The sequence below is a fragment of the Salvelinus fontinalis genome, chromosome 18 (genome assembly GCF_029448725.1).
Source record: "Salvelinus fontinalis isolate EN_2023a chromosome 18, ASM2944872v1, whole genome shotgun sequence".
Lineage (NCBI taxonomy): Eukaryota > Metazoa > Chordata > Actinopteri > Salmoniformes > Salmonidae > Salvelinus > Salvelinus fontinalis.
Genome location: NC_074682.1, coordinates 4467601 through 4492663, shown reverse-complemented (window position 1 = coordinate 4492663; position 25063 = coordinate 4467601). Strand labels below are relative to the sequence as shown.

Here is a 25063-nt window from a genome sequence, read left to right as displayed (position 1 = left end):
TGAAAGCCCAGCTCCACCGGCAAGTAATTAAAAAAGGACTCCCGGGTGATGTACACATTGCAGACTGACACACGTACAGTTTCTTACGACTCTTCAAAGCTGAGGAAAGTCATCCACTGGCAGTAAACATGAGGATGGAGACATCGAGAGGGCAACTCATACAAACTCCAGTCTTTGATGTTTCAACCAGCAACCCTGCACGCACCGTAGCCGCGGGGCATTGCACAAATGGACAGACAGACACACGTATAAAGCTACAAAAAGACAAAGAGATACAGAAGTGAGACAGATAAACTTGGACAAAGCTACAAACAGACAAATGGATTTAGACAAATAGACAGATTGATATATAGATATAGAGTGCAAAGTAGCGGTTTAAAACAGCAGCAATAGCAAGTGGACGTCGAAAGGATGTTTGGCTCAGTCGCGAAGAGGAATAACTTTGCATTTGTTTTTAATAAATATTTTAAATTCAGGCCATGCTTGTGGGTGGTAACATTTAAATAAAACCCAGCCCTGACCCAAAACGTAGGCAAAAAATTATTTGTACTTCATCTCATAGGAAAACCCATTGAGTGGGCAGTTCGGATTTGTCACTTCAAGCCCAAATATATCATTTGTTGACTAAAAGGGTGACTTATTGATTTAAATCGTGCAACATCATGTGTAAGCTCTGGCCATTGTATTTCAGCTCTAAAAATTGGATTTCTACTCGTATGGGCGTTTCAAAGAATTAGTAAGTTATTTCAGAACTTGAATTACTTGCCAATACAACTACATGAATCTAGAAAATACGTTTTGTGGGTCAGAGTGCAGTATTTATTTAGTAAAGTGCCTTCGGAAAATATTCAGACCCATTGACTTTTTCCACATTTTGTTAGGTTGCAGCCTTATTCTAAAATTGATTAAATAGTTTGTTTTCATCAATCTACACACAATAACCCATAACGACAAAGCAAAAACAGTCTTTTAGAAATGTTTGCTACTTTATTACAAATAAAAAACTTAAATCACATTTACATAAGTATTCAGACCCTTTACTCAGTACTTCGTTGAAGGACCTTTGGCAGTGATTACAGCCTCGAGTCTTCTTAGGTATGATACTCAAGCTTGGCACATTCCCATTCTTCTCTGCAGATCCTCTCAAGCTCTGTCAGGTTGGATGGGGAGTGTTGCTGCACAGCTATTTTCTGGTCTCTCCAGAGATGTTCGATCGAGTTCAAGGCCGGGCTCTGGCTGGGCCACTCAAGGACATTCAGAGACTTGTACCGAAGCCACTCCTGCGTCGTTTTGGCTGTGTGCTTAGGGCCGTTGTCCTGTTGGAAGGTGAAACTTCGCCCCAGTCTGAGGTTCTAAGCGCTCTGGAGCAGATTTTCATTAAGGATCTCTGCACTTTGCTCAGTTCATATTTGCCTTGATCCTGACTAGTCTCCCAGTCCCCGACGCTGAAAAACATCCCCACAGCATGATGCTGCCACCACCATGCTTCACCATAGGGATGGTGCCAGGTTTCCTCCAGACAAGACATTTGTCATTCAGCCCAAAAAGTTCAATCTTGGTTTATCAAACCAGAGAATTGTGTTTCTGAGAGTCCTTTAGGTACCTTTTGGCAAACTCCAAGCGGGCTGTCATGTGCCTTTTCCCGAGGAGTGGCTTCAATTTGCCCACTCCACCATAAAGGTCTGATTGGTGGAGTGCTGCAGAGATGGCCTTACTTCTGGAAGGCTCTCCCATCTCGACAGAGAAACTTTGGAGCTCTGTCAGAGTGACCATCGGGTTCTTGGTCACCTCCCTGACCAAGGCCCTTCTCCCCCGATTGCTCAGTTTGGCCAGGCGGCCAGCTCTAGGAAGAGTCTTAGTGGTTCCAAACTTCTACCATTTAAGAATGATGGAGGCCACTGTGTTCTTGGGGACCTTCAATGCTGCAGAAACATCTGGGCCTCGACACAATCCTGTCTTGTAGCTCTACGGACAATTCCTTCGACTTCATGGCTTGGTTTTTGCTCTGAGATGCACTGTCAACTGTGGGACCATATATAGACAGGAGTGTGCCTTTCCAAATCATGTCTAATCAATTGAATTTACCACAGGTGGACTCCAATCAAGTTGTAGAAACATCTCAAGGATGATCAATGGAAACAGGATGCACCTGAGCTCAATTTCGAGTCTCATAGCAAAAGGTCTGAATACTTACGTAAATAAGGTATTTTATGTTTTTTATTTTTACATTTGCAAAAATGTCTAAAAACCTGTTTACGCTTTGTCCTTATGGGGTATTGTGTGTACATTGCTGGGGATTTTTAAAATGTTTATCCATTTTAGAATAAGGCTGTAACAAAATGTGGAACAAGTCAATGGGTCTGAATACATTCCGAAGGCACAAAAGTTTGCTAGCAAGTCTTTCACACTGGCTTTGGCCAGGGCCTCCCCGGCCAAGTCCAGGGGGTTGCCTAGCAGCACTTTCCTCTAACAGCTATCACGACAGCTCAAATGGCTTTGAAAAAATACAATTTCAGCTAATAGTGAGAAATGTCTAACAAAATAATTATATTATGGAATTCACTAATCATAAACGATTTACATATAATAGAAATGTGGGTACATTTGTGGACAAAATTCGAAATTACTCAACTGTACAATGAAAGTTTAATTTCTAAATGGCCGTCCTATAGTAATGTTGCCGGCATGCAAAGGTCCATTCTAGTGTTTAATTTACTTATGTACCTGATATTTTAAGTACGTCTCTTGTGGGGTTAGGGTTAGAGAGCAGTAATCTACTGTACTCTACTGGGCTCTACTTTACCTGAGATTTGAAGTATGTCTCCTGTGGGGTAGACAGCAGGTCAGCTGAAGCGATATCCAGATGTAGGAGGATCTGACGGAAAGAAGGTCTGTTCCTGGGCTTACAGCTCCTGGGAGCAGACAAAACAACAACATGAGAACATGTCTACTTCTACCTTTTAAAGGGTAACTCTCAACTCCAATTTCAGCCTTTGTCCAACCCCTTCAAAATAATAAAATGCATTCAGGTGAGAAGTTGTGAGTGGGGAGAATTGCTCATAAATACTAATTTTGGGGGTGGGTAAATGCAGTTATACCTGATCCCAACAATTTCTCACTAGCATACTTACTAGAAGTCCACTGGCATGCTCAGATAATAAAATGGTGTGCATCGCAAGTAAATATGGCTCTGGATAGTTCTCTCACAGTGGTAATATGCCGAGTTCCTGACATTAATTGCCACTTGCCAGTTCGAATCCCCCATGCAGTTAATTTTTTTTTTATTGTGGTCTCGGTATTGTTTTGGGAAGAAAAGTGCTATCGTCACTGTGAAAATGAAGATTAGGGGCTCATTTCAATCCAAACCGCATTGCAGTATTTACGCAGTAGCTTTTATCCCAATGATCAAATTACTCACAGATTGGTCTTGGGTACTGTATAACAACCTACAACTACTACCACCCATCTCACAGATATGCTTTCACTTTCAGAATTAGATGTGTGGGCATCGGAGGAATATTTTAAATTAAATATTTAAAAAGCAGGTAGCTTGCGATCGACCTGTTGGAGACCACAGACGTAGAGGTGCCTCTACATCAGGATTTCAATGGTAGAGTTGAACCGCTGTGGGCAAAAAGAGCTAGATTGACAACTAAAAGACCAAAAACAAGTATGTGGACACCTGCTCGTCGAACATCTCATTCCAAAATCATGGGCATTAATATGGAGTTGGTGCCCCCTTTGCTGCTATAACAGCCTCCACTCTTCTGGGAAGGCTTTCCACTAGATGTTGCAACATTGCTGCAGGGACTTGTTTCCATTCAACCACAAGAGCATTAGTGAAGTCGGGCACTGATGTTGGGTGATTAGGCCTGGCTCGCAGTTGGCGTTCCAATTCATCCCAAAGGTCAGGGCTCCGTGCAGGCCAGTCAAGTTCTTACACACCGATCTCGACAAACCATTTCTGTATGGACCTCGCTTGATGCACAGGGGCATTGTCATGCTGAAACAGGAAAGGGCCTTCCCCAAACTGTTGCCAAAAAGTTGGAAGCTCAGAATCGTCTAGAATGTCATTGTATGCTGTAGCGTTAAGATTTTCCATTACTGGAACTAAGGGGCCTAGCCCGAACTATGAAAAACATCCCCAGACCATTATTCCTACTCCACCAAAGTTTACAGTTGGCACTTTGCATTGGGGAAGGTAGCGTTCTCCTGGAATCCACCAAACCCAGATTCGTCGGACTGCCAGATGGCGTGTTTCATCACTCCAGAGAACACGTTTCCACTGCTCCAGAGTCCAATGGCTACGAGCTTTACACCACTCCAACAAACTCTTGGCCTTGTGCATGGTGATCTTAGGCTTGTGTGCGGCTGCTCTGCCATGTAAACCCATTTCATGAAGCTCCCGACGAACAGGTATTGTGCTGACGTTGCTTCCACAGGAAGTTTGGAACTCGGTAGTGAGTGTTGCAACCGAGGACAGATGATTTTTACATGCTACGTGTTTCAGCACTCAACGGTCCCGTTCAGTGAGCTTGTGTGGCCTACCACTTCGCGGCTGAGCCGTTGCTGCTCCTAGACGTTTCCATTTCACAATAACAGCACTTATAGTTGACCTGGGCAGCTGTAGAAGGGCAGAAATTTGATGAACTGACTTGTTGGAAAGGTGTCATCCTATGACGATGCCATGTTGAAAGTCACTGAGCTCTTCAGTAAGGGCCATTCTGCTGCCAGTGTTTGTCTATGGAAATTGCATGGCTGTGTGCTCGATTTTATACACCTGTCAGCAACAGGTGTGGCTGAAATAGCCGAATACACTAATTTGAAATGGTGTTCACCTACTTTTGGCCATGTAGTGTATATCACTTTTGCAATAAACTGTCAAAATGAAGACCAGAATTGATGCGTTTTACTATATATATATATAAGCCTAAAAAAATGTGGTTTTCGAAGAAAATACGTTTTTTCATGAAAGCTGCTCTTGTAGCTCTTGTTTATCTCCTCCTCAGTTACTGCCATGTTTATGGCCTTTCCTCCACGCCTCCCTTCATCCATCTGTCCATTTCTATACCTCCCACCCCTTTCCCCCTCCCTTCCCACCTCTCTACCTCCCTCCCATTCCTCTATCTCACCAGCACTGTCGCAGCAGTATTTTGAATCCATCTGGGCAGCTCTCTGGGACGGGCAGGTTCAAGCTGTTGTTGCCCACTCCCCAGATGATGGCCGAGGAGTCCACGTCTTTATACGGCACCTCTCCTGTTAGCATCTCCCACAGTACCACACCAAACGACCTAGAGTGAAAGAGAGAGAGAGATCTATGAGCTCCAACTAATCTTTAACACTAACCTTTCCATACCACCCTGCATCCTACTGCTGGCCTGCCTCTAAAGCTAAGCAGGGTTGGTCCTGGTCAGTCCCTGGATGGGAGACCAGATGCTGCTGGCACTCTTCCCTCTAGTCTAAGGAGATCCCAGGATAGTGAAGGGGATATTGCCCTGCCTAGGGTGCCATCTTTCAGATGAGATGTTATAAGGGTGTCCTGTGGTTTAAAAAGAAATATCATGGCACTTATCGTAAGAGTTAGGTTCTAAACCTTGGTTTCCTAGCCAAATTCCCAATCTGGCCCTTTTCAGTCATGGCTAACAAATCATCCCCCTGATTCCCAATTGGCATATATCACACCTCACTTCTCCACCATGACAGCTGATGTGTGGTGAGTGTTCTTGAACAAAATGGTTTCCATGCACCCCCCTAAATGGGTGTTACACATTGGTCATGGAAGAGGTAAGTTTGCCCCCTTACTATGGTAAAGCACTTTTAGCACCTACTGTAGGGGGAAAGGCACTATATAAATGCAATACATGATTATACAATAAAGACTGAAACCACTCTAGTACACACGTTTTACAAGACAACAAATCACTACCCCGCTTGTGTTTGTTTTTCAGCCTCTTATATGTACCCACCATGCTTTTTCCAATGTTGTTTTCATCTCTGAACTAACACACAATGAACACAACACTGTGTACATGTTTGTTTGAGTATTAAAAGGGTCAGACATGTACACAGTACACACAGCATATGTGTGTACTATGCTCCCCTGGCCGCCGATGCAGGTCACCACCGCTCATGAGGACTGTGAGCTCTCGTTCTCCGTGGCCGACGTGAGTAGGAAATGTAAGCGTGTTAACCCTCGCAAGGCTGCGACGGCATCCCAAGCCGTGTTCTCAGAGCATGTGCAGACCAGTTCAATCTCTCCTTATCCCAGTCTGTTGTCCCAATTGCTTCAAGATGTCCACCATTGTTCCTGTACCCAAGAAAGCGAAGGTTCCTGAACTAAATGACTATCGCCCCGTAGCACTCACTTCTGTCATCATGAAGTGCTTTGAGAGGCTAGTTAAGGATCATATCACCTCCACCTTACCCGGCACCATAGACCCACTACAATTTGCATACCGTCCCAACAGATCCATGGATGATGCATTCGCCATCACACTGCATACTGCCCTATCCCATCTGGAAAAGAGGAATACCCATGTAAGAATGCTGTTTATCAACCACAGCTCAGCCCTCAACACCATAGTGCCCTCCAAGATCATCACTAAGCTCGGGGCCCTAGGTCTGAACCCCACCCTGTGTAACTGGGTCCTGGACTTCCTGACTGGCCGAACCCAGGTGGTGAAAGTAGGCAACAACACCTCCGATACGCTGGTCCTCACAAAGGTGCATGCTGGGCCTCCTCCTACACTCCCTGTTCACCCATGACTGCGTGGCCACGCACGTCTCCAACTCAATCATCAGATGACGCAACAGTGGTAGACCTGATTACCAACAATGATGAGACAGCCTACAGGGAGGAGGTGAGGGCCTTGGCGGAGTGGTGACAGGAAAATATCTCTCCCTCAATGTCAACTAAGTGAAGGAACTGACCGTGGACTTCAGGAGACAGCAGAGGGAGCACGCCCCACATCCACATTGACGGGGTCGTAGTGGAGAGTGTGAAGACAATGTGGTGAAGAAGGCGCTACAGCGGCTCTTCAACCTCAGGAGGCTGAAGAAATTCAGCTTGGCCCCAAACTTCTACAGATGCACCATTGAGAGCATCCTGTCGGGCTGTATCACCGCCTGGTACGGCAATTGTACCGTCCGCAACCGCAGGGCTCTCCAGAGGGTGGTGCAGTCAGGGGGCACACTGAGGGCCCTCCAAGACATCTACAGCACCCGGTGTCAAAGGTAGGCCAAGAAGATTGTTGGAGCCAAATTCTAATTTTCTTTATTTGTGCTAGATTTATTGTTTTGCTCAATTTATAAAAAATGTATTATTGAATATAAGTATAAATATTTAATTATGAATTATGGAGAATAGTTGATGAACTCATGTGTTTCTATTATGATTATCACGGGTACTTAAAAGCATTATAGAGCCTTTCCTGGACACACCCCTTTCTTCCCATGTTCCCCTTCCCTTTACCTATTTTGTTTTTTTGCAGTATGGGTCTACTAGGCCAAAGAGTATGGCGGTACCTTCTCGTTTTGTTGACCGCTACGCTACAACTTGCAACTAAGACATCTCCTACGAGTCTATTGTGTTTGCAGCTTAAACCTGATCGCTTTGACTTTGTTCATCGATGGATATAGCCTATGAAATGACCTTTTGTCTGCAAAATAAATGTTTGTTTTTACACTATTGGGGCTTGGGATTCCCTGTTCTGGGGTTCCCTGTTCTGGGGTTGCTTTGGAAGCGCATCTGACTACGGCATCACATACAGTACCTGTGGCCTCAAGGCAAGTTTGGAATTGGATTACGAATTGCCTTTATAAAGATCATCAAGGACCTCGGTGACACGAGCCATGGCCTGTTCCCCCCGCTACCATCTAGAAGGCGGAGACAGTAGAGGTGCATGAAAGCTGGGACAGAGAGACTGAAAAACAGCTCCTATCTCCAGGCATCAGACTTTTAAATAGTCACCACTAACTGGCCTCCACCCAGTACCCTGCCCTGAACTTAGTCACTGTTACTAGCCGGCTACCACCCGGTACTCTACCCTGTACCTTAGAGACTGCCGCCCTATGTACATAGTCATTGAACACTGGTCACTTTGATAATATTTCCAAACTGTTTTACCCCCTTTGTTTGTATATATTGTATTCTAGTCAAGGCTCATCCTTTATAACAACTGCTGTACACACCTATTTCTATTCATATACTGTACATCAGTGGAGGCTCCTCAGAGGAGGAAGGGGAGGACTATCCTGCTCAGAGTAATTTCATAAAAATAAAATATTAAAGTTATCATTTTTAGATAAAACTATACAAAAAATATTCATATCACCAAAAAATTGGTTAAAAATACACTGTTTTGCAATGAAGGTCTACAGTAACTTCAACAGCACTGTCTGGGGTAGCACCATGGTGTAACCGGAGGACAGCTAGCTTCTGTCCTCCTCTGGCTACATTGACCTCAATACAAAACCTAGGAGGCTCGTAGGCCTCAGCCCCTTCCATAGACAGACATGATAATTATGACCACTTCAACCAATAAATTATTTTGCAGTAAGAACTGACATGTTGTCCATCCAATCATAGAATTAGTATCAGAGAATGAACCTAGTGTGTTGTGTTGGGTTTGTGCCACAGAGCATTATGGGGTTCTGTGGGTTGAGAAACTTGGTGACATTGTTGGATAGAGATTAAGATCAACTCTATAAGGCCATAATTAAACAATATAATGCTCATCCATAAGCGGTGCTCCTAGTGGCCGGGGACTTAAATCCATTTTACCTCATTTATACCAGCATGTCACATGTGCAACTAGAGGAAAAAAAAAACTCTAGACCACCTTTACAGAGATGCATACAAAGCTCTCCCCGCCCTCCATTTGGTCCTGATTCCTGCTTACAAGCAAAAACTAAAGCAGGAAGCACCAGTGACTCGCTCAATACCGAAGTGTCAGATGACACGGATGCTAAGCTACAGGACTGTTTTGCTAGCACAGACTGGAATATGTTCCGGGATTCATCCAATGGCATTGAGGAGTATACTACCTCAGCCTTCGGCTTCATCAATAAGTGCATCGATGACGCCGTCATGACAGTGATTTTATGTGCATATCCCAACCAGAAGCCATGGATTACAGGCAACATCCGCATCGAGCTAAAGACTAGAGCTGCCACTTTCAAAGAGCGGGACACTAATCTGGACGCTTATAAGAAATCCCGCTATGCCCTCATACGAACCATCAAACAAACACAGCGTCAATTCAAGATTAAGATTGAATCCTACTGTCACGAATCCCGCTTCCTGAGTCTGTTTTTGCCTGTGTTTTGTCCTGGAGTGTTTTTTCCAGTGTCCTGGAACGCACCCTGTCTGGTTGCCGGGCGACGTAGCTAGTTGGAAGATCTCTGAGTACCCGCACCTGTATCCCATCAGCTATCTGCACACCTGGTCCTGATCATCACCCCTCCACTTCATAAGCGCTGACCTGACATCCATTCCCTGCCGGATCGTTAGCCATGAACAGTATGTTGTGCCAGCGTATCAGCCTCCAGTTTGTTAGAGTTTGTTTTGTTGTTTTGTACTCTTGCTTGCCTTGAACTTACCTCCGTTTGTTCTGTCTACAGTCATTCACCCGGAACACTCACCCCATTCCTGCCTGGTCGTAGGTGGCTTCTGTTACTCCCTTGGATATGCCTATTCACTCCCATCAACTCACCTCCGCTGCCCGCTCCGCCACCTGGATCTTTCTACCTCTACATTTAAATTTGTAAATAAATACTCACCTTCGTCCTACTCTCCTTGTCCTGGTCTGCTTCTGGGTTCTACTTTAGAAAAAGCGTGACACCTACTGCACCGGCTCTGATGCTCGTCAGATGTGGCCGAGCTTGAAAACGGATTACAAAGGGAAACCCAGACGCAAGCTGCCTTGTGACGCAAGCCTACCAGACGAGCCAAATATCTTTTATGCTCGCGTCGAGGCAAGTAACACTGGAGCATGCACGAGAGCACCAGCTGTTTTGGATAACTGTGTGATAACGCTCTCGGTAGCCAATGTGAGCAAGACCTTTAAACAGGTTAACATTCACAAAGCCACAGGGCCAGACGGATTACCAGGATGTGGACTCAAAGCACGCGAGGACCAACTGCAAGTGTCTTCACTGACATTTTCAACCTCTCCCTGACCGAGTCTGTAATACCTACATGTTTCAAGCAGACCACCATAGTCCCTGTGCCCAAGGAAGCGAAGGTAACCTGCCTAAATGATTACCGCCCCGTAGCACTCACATCGGTAGCCATGAAGTGCTTGGAAAGGCTGGTCATGGCTCACACTCCAATTCGCATACCGCCCCAACAGATCCACAGATGATGCAATCTCAGTCGCATCCCACACTGCCCTTTCCCACCTGGACAAAGGGAACACCTATGTAAGAATGCTGTTCATTGACTACAGCTCAGGGTTCAACACCATAGTGCCCACAAAGCTCATCATTAAGCTAAGGACCATGGGACTAAACACCTCCCTCTGCATCTGGATCCTGGACTTCCTGATGGGCCGCCCCCAGCTGGTAAGGGTAGGCACCAACACGTCTACCACGCTGATTCTCAACACTGGTGCCCCTCGGGGGTGTGTACATAATCCCCTCCTGTACTCCCTGTTCACCCATGACTGTGTGGCCAAACACAACTCCAACACCATCATTAAGTTTGCTGACGACACAACAGTGTCACCGACAATTATGAGACAGCCTATAGGGAGGATGTCAGAGACCTGGCAATGTGGTGCCAGGACAACAACCTCTCCCTCAATGTGAGCAAGACAAAGGAGCTGATCATAGACTACAGGAAAAGCTGGGCCAAACAGACCCCCATTAACATTGACAGGGCTGTAGTGAAGCAGGTTGAGAGCTTCAAGTTCCTTGGTGTCCACATCACCAACGAACTATCATGGTCCAAACACACCAAGACAGTCGTGAAGAGGGCACGACAACACCTTTTCCCCCTCAGGAGACTGAAAAGATTTGGCATGGGTCCCCAGATCCTCAAAAGGTTCTACAGCTGCACCATCGAGAGCATCCTGGCCGGGTGCATCACTGCCTGGTATGGCAACTGCTCGGCATCTGACTGTAAGGCGCTACAGAGGGTAGTGCGTATGGCCAAGTACATCACTGGGACCAAGCTTCCTACCATCCAGGACGTATATAATAGGCGGTGTCAGAGGAAAGACCAAAAAATTGTCAGAGACTCCAGTCACCCAAGTCATAGACTGTTTTCTCTGCTACTGCACGGCAAGTGGTACCGGAGCACCAAGTCTAGGACTAAAAGGCTCCTTAACAGCTTCTACCCAGGGGCTGAGCCAGAGGGGTGTCCGGGGTGGCGGGAATTTTCCACAGCTCCACAAGCTCTTTTTGCGATTAGCGAAAGCATCATATTTGAAGTAAGTTTTAAGGTTTACCAACGGCTTTAGGTTTCCTGAACAACGCTGTGTAAGTTAACGTTAGACCTTTGGCTCCATTTAAAAAATATATATATATATTTCACCTTTATTTAACCAGGTAGGTCAGTTGAGAACAAGTTCTCATTTACAACTGCGACATGGCCAAGATAAAGCAAAGCAGTGCGACACAAACAACAGAGTTGCACATGGAATAAACAAACGTACAGTCAATAACACAATAGAAAAGTCTATATTCGGTGTGTGCAAATGTAGTAAGATTAGAAAGGTAAGGCAATAAATAGGCCATAGTGGCGAAATAATTACAATTTAGCAATTAAACACTGGAGTGATAGATGTGCAGAAGATGAATGTGCAAGTAGAGATACTGGGGTGCAAAGGAGCAAAAAAGAAATAACAGTATGGGGATGAGGTAGTTGGGTGGGCTATTTACTGGTGCAATGATCGGTAAGCTGCTCTGACAGCTGATGCTTAAAGTTAGTGAGGGAGATATAAGTCTCCAGCTTCAGTGATTTTTGCAATTCGTTCCAGTCATTGGCAGCAGAGAACTGGAAGGAAAGGCGGCCAAATGAGGAGTTGGCTTTGGGGGTGACCAGGGAAATATACCTGATGGATCGTGTGCTACGGGTGGGTGCTGCTATGGTGACCAGTGAGCTGAGATAAAGCGGGGCTTTACCTAGCAAAGACTTATAGATGACCTGGAGCCAGTGGGTCTGGCGACAAATATGAAGCGAGGGCCAGCCAATGAGAGCATACAGGTCGCAGTGATGGGTAGTATATGGGGCTTTGGTGACAAAACGGATGGCACTGTGATAGCAAATTGGATGTAGTCTGAGTAGATTGTTGGAGGCTATTTTGAAAATGACATCGCCGAAGTCAAGGATCGGTAGGGTAGTCAGTTTTACGAGGGTATATTTGGCAGCATGAGTGAAGGATGCTTTGTTGCGAAATAGGAAGCCAATTCTAGATTACATTTTTGGATTGGAGATGCTTAATGTGTGTCTGGAAGGAGAGTTTATAGTCTAACCAGACACCTAAGTATTTGTAGTTGTCCACATATTCTAAGTCAGAACGGTCCAGAGTAGTGATGATAGACGGGCGGGCGGGGTGTGGGCAGCGATCGGTTGAAGAGCATGCATTTAGTTTCACTTGCATTTAAGAGCAGTTGGAGGCCATGGAAGGAGTGTTGTATGGCATTGAAGCTCGTCTGGAGGTTTGTTAACACATTGTCCAAAGAAGGGCCAGAAGATTACATAACGGTCACAGACAGTTGATCAGGTAGAGATCGGTTCCCAATTTAGCCTAACATTCTGTTTACATCTGTGCTAGTAATACACACAGATTCTGGGTTTATTCTCCATTCGAAGGCAGAGCATCATATCAATGTTATGTCTGCATCGAATCAGCATAAAAGGGCTATTGACAGCAACTCATCAATGTTAGATGTCATAAATGAGGACCGTAAAAAGAAAGTGGAGGAAAACGGTACTTACATTAAAACAATTGCAGATGTGCTCCTATTAACTGCCACTCAGAATATAGCGCAGAGAGGTCATCGAGAGTCTGATGACTCTCACAACAAGGGTCATTTTTTGACAATCTTAGAAGAAATAGCAAAGCATGTCCCTCTCATAGAGAAAAGGATGAATGCCTGTGGCAATGCTAAGTACACAAGCCACCAAATCCAGAACAAAGTTCTTGAGGGCTTAGCTGAGATGGTACAGAGTGAAATAATCGGATAAGTAAAAGAAAGTTACGTTTGTGTAATTGCAGATGAAACCAAAGATTTAAAGAAAAAAAGAACACATTTCTTTAGTTGTGAGGTACTATTACAACGGGGCCATCCACAAAAGCTTTTTGGACTTTCAGTCAGCTGAAAGCTTAGAAGCAGCAAGTCTCACAAAAATGATAATTGATTGCCTTGAAAAACATGGTCTGGACTACAGAAATAAATATTGTGGGGCAAGGCTATGACGGTGCATCCGTCATGAGCGGAAAGCATTCTGGTGTGTGTGCACGGATTAAAAACAGTGCAAGATTTGCATTTTATGTACACTGTAATGCACATTGTTTGAATTTGGTTATTGTCGATGCTGTCAAATCAATGCCAGAGGCAGTTCACTTTTCTGCTCTCTGCAGAAGCTTTATAACTTTGTATCTGGCTCGTATGTTCATCTAAAGTGGCTTGCAGTTCCGAAAGAGCTGCATCCACAGCAGCAGCCCAGGGAACTACAGAGACTTACGGATGTAAGGTGGACATGCAGATACCGTGCCGTAATCTGAGGGACACGCTTCCAGCAGTTCTGAGAGTGCTACAGGATTTCACACTTGAAAATAGTGGCGATATATCAGTGGAGGCAAGGGGCCTTCTTTCTCACATATATGTACATTTAATAGGGCTTTTGGTTACCTTTTGTATAGCGCTTGGTGATGCCAAATGTCTTTCTGACATGTTCCAATCAATCTCTCTTGACCTAGCAAGGGCTGTGGATCTAGTAGGTGCCCTTACAGACACATTACAGGACTACAGAAGCGAGGGTTACTTTGGAGAACTATGGAAAGAGGTTGAAGAGATTGCAGAGCATTGCAAAATAAGTGTACAAATAGTGTGTAAAAGACCGCCTAAAACAAGCTTAAGATTTCACGAGTCATTGATGATGAGCACTGTAGCACAGAAAAAGGCTGGGCTGGGCTGGGTTCGCGCCCAGGCTCTGTCGCAGCCGGCCGCAACCGGGAGGTCCGTGGGGCGACGCACAATTGGCATAGCGTTGTCCGGGTTAGGGAGGGTTTGGCCGGTAGGGATATCCTTGTCTCAGTATGTAAAATGTAATAAAATGTATGCACTCTACTGTAAGTCGCTCTGGATAGGAGCGTCTGCTAAATTACTAAAATGTAATGTAAATGTAAAAATAAGGACCAAAGTGATGGTGAGAGCTATCTTTTATCAGGTGCTTGACAGTCTCACAGCTGAGCTGCAGAGGCATTTTTCAAAGAATTGCGAGAAAATGCAACGGATGCAGTCTCTCAACCCAAAGAGTGCAACATTCTTGAATGAGGAGCCTCTGTTTGCCTTTGCTCAGACCTTTGAGTCAGATTTAGAGGACCTCAAACTAGAGGTCGACCGATTATGATTTTTCAACACCGATACCGATACCGATTATTGGAGGACCAAAATAGCCAATGCCGATTTAATCGGCCGACTATTTTTATTTTATTTATTTATTTGTAATAATGACAATTAGAACAATACTGAATGAACAGGCCTCACCTCCTGGTTACACTAGTGACCATATCCCCCGTGCATCCCGCAAAGGCGGAGGTGTTGCTAACATCTACGATAGCAAATTTCAATTTACACAAAAAAAAATGGCGTTTTTGTCTTTTGAGCTTCTAGTCATGAAATCTATGCAGCCTACTCAATCACTTTTTATAGCTACTGTTTACAGGCCTCCTGGGCCATATACAGCGTTCCTCTCTGAGTTTCCTGAATTCCCATCAGACCTTGTAGTCATAGCAGATCATATTCTAATTTTTGGTGATTTTAATATTCACATGGAGAAGTCCACAGACCCACTCCAAAAGTCTTTCGGAGCCATCATCGACTCAGTGGGTTTTGTCCAACATGTCTCTGGACCTACTCACTGCCACAGTCATACTCTGGACCTAGTTTTGTCCCATGGAATAAATGTTGTAGATCTTAATGTTTTTCCACATAATCCTGGACTATCGGACCACCATTTTATTACGTTTGCAATCGCAACAAATAATCTGCTCAGACCCCAACCAAGGAGCATCAAAAGTCGTGCTATAAATTCTCAGACAACACAAAAATTCCTTGATGCCCTTCCAGACTCCTTCTGCCTACCCAAGGACGTCAGAGGACAAAAATCAGTTAACCACTTAACTGAGGAACTCAATTTAACCTTGCGCAATACCCTAGATGCAGTTGCACCCCTAAAAACGAAAAACATTTGTCATAAGAAACTAGCTCCCTGGTATACAGAAAATACCCGAGCTTTGAAGCAAGCTTCCAGGAAATTGTAACGGAAATGGCGCCACACAAAACTGGAAGTCTTCCGACTAGCTTGGAAAGACAGTACCGTGCAGTACCGAAGAGCCCTCACTGCTGCTCGATCATCCTACTTTTCCAACTTAATCGAGGAAAATAAGAACAATCCAAAATTTCTTTTTGATACTGTTGCAAAGCTAACTAAAAAGCAGCATTCCCCAAGAGAGGATGGCTTTCACTTCAGCAGTAATAAATTCATGAACTTCTTTGAGGAAAAGATCATGACCATTAGAAAGCAAATTACGGACTCCTCTTTGAATCTGCGTATTCCTCCAGGGCTTAGCTGTCCTGGATCTGCACAGCTCTGCGAGGGCCTGGGATCGGGAGAGACACTTAAGTGTTTTAGTACTATATCTCTTGACACAATGATGAAAATAATCATGGCCTCTAAACCTTCAAGCTGCATACTGGATCCTATTCCTACTAAACTGCTGAAGGAGCTGCTTCCTGTGCTTGGCCCTCCTATGTTGAACATAATAAACAGCTCTCTATCCACCTGATGTGTACCAAACTCACTAAAAGTGGCAGTGATAAAGCCTCTCTTGAAAAAGCCAAACCTTGACCCGGAAAATATAAAAAACTATCGGCCTATATCGAATCTTCCATTCCTCTCAAATATTTTTGAAAAAGCTGTTGCGCAGCAACTCACTGCCTTTCTGAAGACAAACAATGTATACGAAATGCTTCAGTCTGGTTTTAGACCCCATCATAGCACTGAGACTGCACTTGTGAAGGTGGTAAATGACCTTTTAATGGCGTCAGACCGAGGCTCTGCATCTGTCCTCGTGCTACTAGACCTTAGTGCTGCCTTTGACACCATCGATCACCACATTCTTTTGGAGAGACTGGAAACCCAAATTGGTCTACACGGACAAGTTCTGGCCTGGTTTAGATCTTACCTGTCGGAAAGATATCAGTTTGTCTCTGTGAATGGTCTGTCCTCTGACAAATCAACTGTACATTTCGGTGTTCCTCAAGGTTCCGTTTTAGGACCACTATTGTTTTCACTATATATTTTACCTCTTGGGGATGTTATTCGAAAACATAATGTTAACTTTCACTGCTATGCGGATGACACACAGCTGTATATTTCAATGAAACATGGTGAAGCCCCAAAATTGCCCTCGCTAGAAGCCTGTGTTTCAGACATAAGGAAGTGGATGGCTGAAAACTTTCTACTTTTAAACTCGGACAAAACAGAGATGCTTGTTCTAGGTCCCAAGAAACAAAGAGATCTTCTGTTAAATCTGACAATTCATCTTGATGGTTGTAAAGTCGTCTCAAATAAAACTGTGAAGGACCTCGGCGTTACTCTTGACCCTGATCTCTCTTTTGACGAACATATCAAGACTGTTTCAAGGACAGCTTTTTTCCATCTACGTAACATTGCAAAAATCAGAAATTTTCTGTCCAAAAATGATGCAGAAAAATTAATCCATGCATTTGTTACTTCTAGGTTAGACTACTGCAATGCTCTACTTTCCGGCTACCCGGATAAAGCACTAAATAAACTTCAGTTAGTGCTAAATACGGCTGCTAGAATCCTGACTAGAACCAAGAAATTTGATCATATTACTCCAGTGCTAGCTTCCCTACACTGGCTTCCTGTTAAGGCAAGGGCTGATTTCAAGGTTTTACTGTTAACCTATAAAGCGTTACATGGGCTTGCTCCTACCTATCTTTCCGAGTTGGTCCTGCCGTACATACCTACACGTACGCTACGGTCACAAGACGCAGGCCTCCTAATTGTCCCTAAAATTTCTAAGCAAACAGCTGGAGGCAGGGCTTTCTCCTATAGATCTCCATTTTTATGGAACAGTCTGCCTACCCATGTGAGAGACGCAGACTCGGTCTCAACCTTTAAGTCTTTACTGAAGACTTATCTCTTCAGTAGGTCATATGATTGAGTGTAGTCTGGCCCAGGAGTGTGAAGGTGAACGGAAAGGCTCTGGAGCAACGAACCGCCCTTGCTGTCTCTCCAGGGCCGGTTCCCCTCTCTCCACTGGGATTCTCTGCCTCTAACCCTGTTACTGGGGCTGAGTCACTGGCTTGCTGGTGCTCTTTCATGCCGTCCCTAGGAGGGGTGCGTCACTTGAGTGGGTTGAGTTACTGACGTGAACTTCCTGTCTGGGTTGGCGCCCCCCCTTGGTTGTGCTGTAGTGGAGACCTTTGTGGGCTATACTCGGCCTTGTCTCAGGATTGTAAGTTGGTGGTTGAGGATATCCCTCTAGTGGTGTGGGGGCTGTGCTTTGGCAGAGTGGGTGGGGTTATATCCTTCCTGTTTGGCCCTGTCCGGGGGTTTCTTCGGATGGGGCCACAGTGTCTCCTGACCGCTCCTGTCTCAGCCTCCAGTATTTATGCTGCAGTAGTTTATGTGTCGGGGGGCTAGGGTCAGTTGGTTATACCTGGAGTACTTCTCCTGTCTTATCCAGTGTCCTGTGTGAATTTAAGTATGCTCTCTCTAATTCTCTCGTTCTCTCTTTCTCTCTGAGAACCTGAGCCCTAGGACCATACGTCAGGACTACCGGGCATGCTGACACCTTGCTGTCCCCAGTCCGCCCGGCCTTGCTGCTATTCCAGTTTCAACTGTTTCTGCCTGCGGTTACGAAACCCCTACCTGTCCCAGACCTGCTGTTTTCAACTCTTAATGATCGGCTATGAAAAGCCAACTGAGATTTATTCCTGATTATTATTTGACCATGCTTGTCATTTATGAACATTTTGAAAATCTTGGCTCTCTCTAATTTTCTCCTTCTCTCTTTCTCTCGGAGGACCTGAGCCCTAGGACCATACGTTGGGACTACCGGCCGTGGTGACTCCTTGCTGCCCCCAGTCCGCCTGGCCTTGCTGCTATTCCAGTTTCAACTCTTCTGCCTGCGGTTATGGAACCCCTACCTGTCCCAGACCTGCTGTTTTCAACTCTTAATGATCGGCTATGAAAAGCCAACTGAGATTTATTCCTGATTATTATTTGACCATGCTTGTCATTTATGAACATTTTGAAAATCTTGGCTCTCTCTAATTTTCTCCTTCTCTCTTTCTTTCTCTCGGAGGACCTGGGCCCTAGGACCATGCGTCGGGACTGCCGCCCGTGGTGACTCCTTGCTGTCCCCAGTCCGCCTGGCCTTGCTGCTATTCCAGTTTCAGCTGTTCTGCCTGCGGTTATGGAACCGCCACCTGTCCCAGACCTGTTGTTTTTCAACTCTTAATGATCAGCTATGAAAAGCCAACTGAAAATTGTTCATGATTATTGTTTGACCATGCTTGTCACTTATGAACATTTTTGAACATCTTGGAATAGTTCTGTTATAATCTCCACCCGGCACAGCCAGAAGAGGACTGGCCACCCCTCATAGCCTGGTTCCTCTCTAGGTTTCTTCCTAGGTTTTGGCCTTTCTAGGGAGTTTTTCCTAGCCACCGTGCTTCTACACCTGCATTCTAGCTGTTTGGGGTTTTAGGCTGGGTTTCTGTACAGCACTTCGAGATATTATCTGATGTACGAAGGGCTATATAAAATAAAATTGATTGATTGAAATTGAACAATTTTTTATTTTAACTATATATAATACATCAATAAAATCAATTTAGCCTCAAATAAATAATGAAACATGTTCAATTTGGTTTAAATAATGCAAAAACAAAGAGTTGGAGAAGAAAGTAAAAGTGCAATATATGCCATGTAAAAAAGCTAACGTTTAAGTTCCTTGCTCAGAACATGTGAACATATGAAAGCTGGTGGTTCCTTTTAACATGAATCTTCAATATTCCCAGGTAAGAAGTTTTAGGTTGTAGTTATTATAGGAAATATATGACTATTTCTCTCTATACCATTTGTATTTCATATACCTTTGACTATTGGATGTTCTTATAGGCACTTTAGTATTGCCAGTGTAACAGTATAGCTTCCGTCCCTCTCCTCGCCCCTACCTGGTCTCGAACTAGGAACACATCGACAACAGCCACCCTCGAAGCATCGTTACCCATCGCTCCACAAAAACCGTGGCCCTTTGCAGAGCAAGGGGAACAACTACTTCAAGGTCTCAGAGCGAGTGACGTCACCGATTGAAACGCTATTAGCGCGCACCCCGCTAACTAGCTAGCCATTTCACATCGGTTACACCAGCCTAATCTCGGGAGTTGATAGGCTTGAAGTCATAAACAGCTCAATGTTTGAAGCACAGCGAAGAGCTGCTGGCAAACGCACAAAAGTGCTATTTGAATGAATGCTTACGAGCTTGCTGCTGCCAAACCACCGCTCAGTCAGACTGCTCTATCAAATCATAGACTTAATTATAACATAATAACACACAGAAATACCAGCCTTAGGTCATTAATATGGTAAAATACGGAAACTATAATTTCAAAAACAGTGAAAAACATTCTTTCAGTGAAATATGGAACCGTTCCGTATTTTATCTAACGGGTGTCATCCATAAGTCTAAATATTCCTGTTACATTGCACAACCTTCAATGTTATGTCATAATTACGTAAAATTCTGGCAAATTAGTTCGCAACGAGCCAGGCGGCCCAAACTGTTGCATATACCCTGACTCTGCGTGCAATGAATGCAAGAGAAGTGACACAATTCCCCTAGTTTAATATTGCCTGCTAACCTGGATTTCTTTAACTAAATATGCAGGTTTAAAAATATATACTTCTGTGTATTGATTTTAAGAAAAGCATTGATGTTTATGGTTAGGTACATTCGTGCAACGATTGTGATTTTTTCGGAAATGCGCTTTTGTTAAATCATCCCCCGTTTGGCGAAGTTGGCTGTCTTTGTTAGGAACAAATTGTCTTCACACAGTTCGCAACGAGCCAGGTGGTCCAAACTGCTGCATATACCCTGACTCTTTTGCACAGAACGCAAGAGAAGTGACACAATTTCCCTAGTTAAAAAAATTAATGTTAACAGGCAATATTAACTAAATATGCAGGTTTAAAAATATATACTTGTGTATTGATTTTAAGAAAGGCGTTGATGTTTATGGTTAGGTACACATTGGTGCAACGACAGTGCTTTTTTCGCGAATGCGCTTGTTAAATCACCCGTTTGGCGAAGTAGGCTATGATTCAATGATAAATTAACAGGCACCGCATCGATTATATGCAACGCAGGACAAGCTAGATAAACTAGTAATATCGTCAACCATGTGTAGTTAACTAGTGATTATGTTAAGATTGTTTTTTATAAGATACGTTTAATGCTAGCTAGCACCTTACCTTGGCTCCTTGCTGCACTCGCATAACAGGTAGTTAGCCTGCCACGCAGTCCCCTCGTGGAGTGCAATGTAATCGGCCATGATCGGTGTCCAAAAATGCCGATTACCGATTGTTATCAAAACTTGAAAATCGGCCCTAATTAATCGGCCATTCCAATTAATCGGTCGACCTCTACCTCAAACATGAGGTTCATCAAAACAAGCGGCTTCTTGATAGGAGAGAAAAGTGGAAGGGACAGACTGTCTACTCTCCTTCATATTGTTGTGTTTCTAGAACCTTTATAAAGAGGTCTTCCATGAGATATTTCAACTTTATAAGATTTCTGTTGTTACACCAGTCGGCAGTGCTTCTTGCGAGAGAAGCTTCTCAGCTTTAAAACTGATTAAAACCCACCTTAGGACAACAATGTTTGATGACAGGTTAAGTCACCTCGGAATTCTCAGTGTGAGTCAAGGAGGGCAAGCTCCCTGTCACATTCGTCGTAATGATTGGAACAAGGCGCAGCGTGCGTAGAGTTCCACATATTTTAATAAACTGAAACTCACCAAACAAAACAATAAAGTGCAAGAACAAACAAAACGTGAAGCTACTGGTGTGCACACAGGCAACTATCTGTAGACAAGATCCCACAAAGCACAATGAGGAAATGGCTACCTAAATATGATCCCCAATCAGAGACAACGATAAACAGCTGCCTCTGATTGGGAACCATATCAGGCCACCATAGAAATACAATTCACCTAGATGACCCACCCTAGTCACTATCACGCCCCAACCAACATAGAGAATAAACAGCTATCTATGGTCAGGGCGTGACACTCCCTCAACATGGATGACATTGTGAAACATTTTGCCAGTTCTCACCAGAACCGCAGACTTATGCTGTTTTAAATCTACCTAGGATAATTTGGCACTTCCCTCTGGTCATGATTAAAACCTGCACTGTGTACTAGCTAGTACACTGACATTCTAAAATGATCAATCCAAAGGGTATCATTTGGTCTTGATTAGGCCAATTCCAAAACGTTTCTTTGTTATTAGTTAACATAATATATATGAGCATAAATATGATACTGTAAGTCTGTAATATTGATGGGCACCAAAATAATTTTTGTTTTTCAAGTCCATTTCTGCTTGTCAAATTGTAGTGTTTTTTTTGTAAACATAATTTTGTAAATAAACTATGCAATTTATGTAACACACAAATGCTATTTTATCTCCTTGGTGCTTGAGCTTTATTTTCTGAAAATATTTTAATGTTTAAAAAAAAAAAAAATTATATTTTTTTTTACATTTTATCCCATTTTCTCCCCAATGTTCGTGGTATCCAATCGCTAGTAATTATCTTGTCTCATCGCTACAACTCCCGTACGGGCTCGGGAGACACGAAGGTTGAAAGCCATGCGTCCTCCGAAGCACAACCCAACCAAGCCGCACTGCTTCTTAACACAGCGCGCCTCCAACCCGGAATCCAGCCGCACCAATGTGTCGGAGGAAACACCGTGTACCTGGCCCCCTTGGTTAGCGCGCACTGCGCCCGGCACGCCACAGGAGTCGCTGGAGCGCGATGAGACAAGGATATCCCTACCGGCCAAACCCTCCCTAACCCGGACGACGCTATGCCAATTGTGCGTCGCCCCACGGACCTCCCGGTCGCGGCCGGCTGCGACAGAGCCTGGGCGCGAACCCAGAGACTCTGGTGACGCAGTTAGCACTGCGATGCAGTGCCCTAGACCACTGCGCCACCCGGGAGGCCATATTTTGATGTTTTGATGACACTTATTGACCCAGATTATATATTCATGAAAACAGAGTGACTCAAGTCTCTCCATGTATGCGAGTACAGTACAGTGTGTGTGTGAGAGAGTAAGAAATTGAGCTGCAGTTCCGAGGTAGAGACACTGACTATTCATAGTATGTTAAAGAATTCTAGTAAAGTAACCCTTTTGGACCACACTATCTGCCACATTGAAGAACTCCGGGTTCAGTGAATTATCACTTCTACCTCTAATCAGCAATCATAGGATTTATTCATGATCCTTAGACGCCAGGTCAGGGTTACACACTAATTTTATGTCATGGTCTATGGACCCCCTGAAGTAGACTGGGCCACCCCATGTATAAAACTCTAGTTCTGCCACTGCTTCTACCCCCAAGCCATAAGACTGCTGAACAATTAATGAAATGGCCACCGGACTATTTACATTGACACCACCCCCCCCCCCATTTATTTTGTACACTGCTGCTACTCGCTGTTTATTATCTATGCATAGTCACTTCACCCCAACCTACATGTATAAATTACCTTGGCTAACCTGTACCCCCGCACATTGACTCGGTACCGGTACCCCCTGTATATAGCCTCGTTATTGTTATTTTCTTGTGTTACTTTTACGCATTTTTTACTTTAGTTTATTTGGTAAATATTTTCTTAACTTCTTGAACTGCACTGTTGGTTAAGGGCTTGTAAGTAACCACTTTACGGTAAAGTCTACACTTGTTGTATTCGGCACATGTGACAAATAAGGTTTGATTTGATATTGAACTTTCGACTGTCTTTTGTAGGATGTCGAAAACAATTCCGAATGATTTTATAGCTTCCATCGCATCATCCATTTAAAAAATGATTAAGGAGAGTGGTTGACGCAGCGCATTTTTATGTATACGCTCAAGTAGGCTTTCCACTTTCCTCCGGTATTTATTTAGCAAAGATGCAGACACATAATCGCTCAGACACAAGCAAAAACTCATGACAAATGTTGCAGCAACCTAGACTACACCTAAACATTAGAAATCGGACATGTTGTATGTGATGAAAACAATACTATTTTTCAGTCTGATCAACTGTAGGCTACTAATAAGAGCAGCTGCATACATCCTATGCGCTCTGTCCATCTGGTCAGGGTAAACTAATTGGTAACGTTGTGTCATGACGTTGGCCTAGGGATAGGTTTATGACAGTCATAAATACCTCTTTCCCCCCTTTTCCCTCTCCCTACTATAACTGATGTGACATAAGAAAACCCCTTGGTTAACATAGAGATTCTGGGAACATCAGAAGTGGGGGGAAATTAACTATATTCTGGTAATCCGACCAACTGAACATATGCGGTGGTACTTAAGGTATATTATGTCAGTTCGGTTGCCCTCTGACACATTCTCATCAATGATAGAATGACATAAACTCTACTGTGGAAAGTCTAAACGTCAGAGGTATCGGATTCACATGGAATTGTTGTTTAATTCAAATGTTTGAATATGAAATTATTTGTGAAGAGATTAAATGTAATTTTAGCTTCCAAATGAGAGATTTGGATTTTCATAAATTTGGGCTTCTGCTCAACTAGGGGCCCGCCCCTGCGAAGAGACATGGGTTATAAACTTTTCAGACACACCCCTCTCCCTCCACTATAAAAGCCATTGACAAAAATATAACTTCCTGTTCCGGGTACATTTAGGATGACGATCCGATGTCAGAATGGTTCAGATAATAACTACAGAACTCAGCCAACATCAGCATGGACTTTGGTTGTAAATGGTATGAACTTTGAACTCGTATTCACTACAGAAGTGATACCTCCTAGCCGTTGAGTTAGCAACAGCTGCTACAAACGCAGGTTAGGAAGGACAGTCAGAGTATCCCGTCTACTACACATCGACGTTACTCCAACGTATCCAGTGACCACCAAAGACATTCTTCAAAGGACAGAGGACTCGGTTTGGCAAGACGGTCTTCCATCTACCACCAACCTACTGAAGCGCAGCTCAGAGTAAATATTTATTGCATTTTCCTTTTCTAAATGGGCGGTAATTTAGAATGCATAAGATACTGTATTTACGATAGTACAGCTTCGCCTCTGTCCCAGTCTCCCGCGCTTTCACTAAAACTCAGCCCCTTCCCTTTGTGTAACAAGCTGTCATATCTATTCCGCCCGCTAGGGACGTTTTCCTTTATGATGGCAATTGGTAATCAAGTTATGATTTAATTGTGTATGTGTGATTCTGTGTGATTAGTTAGGTATTTAGTAAATAAATAATTAAACCCAATTTTGTATTGCTAATTCAACTTGTTAGCCAGGATTCTTGCAGATAACCAAGGATTTACAACTTTCAGATGAGACTGAATAAAATGACGATTAATGTGACTGCTATGGATGTAAAATATTACTAAATCTTTAAGAGTTTATTCAGAAGATAACCGCTCTATAAATATTATTTTGTGGTGTCCCTCTCTAGTTAATTACATTTACATGATTAGTTCAATCAGGTAATATTAATTATGGAGAAATTATTTTATAGAATAGCATGTCATAGCAATTA

The 25063-nt window shown here is 43.8% G+C and overlaps 1 protein-coding gene across 3 annotated transcripts in view; it reads right to left on the bottom strand.

Annotated features, from left to right (window-relative positions):
* The window catches only part of LOC129814829 (mitogen-activated protein kinase kinase kinase 12-like), a 79033-nt gene that overhangs the window by 29050 nt on the left and 24920 nt on the right, over positions 1-25063 (bottom strand). For all 3 annotated transcript variants that reach the window (XM_055867892.1, XM_055867891.1, XM_055867893.1), the window contains 2 exons: positions 5133-5291; positions 2804-2912 (listed from right to left, as the gene is read on the bottom strand). In XM_055867892.1, coding sequence (XP_055723867.1) covers positions 2804-2912; positions 5133-5291 — 268 coding nt within the window. The remainder of the gene's footprint in view (positions 1-2803; positions 2913-5132; positions 5292-25063) is intronic.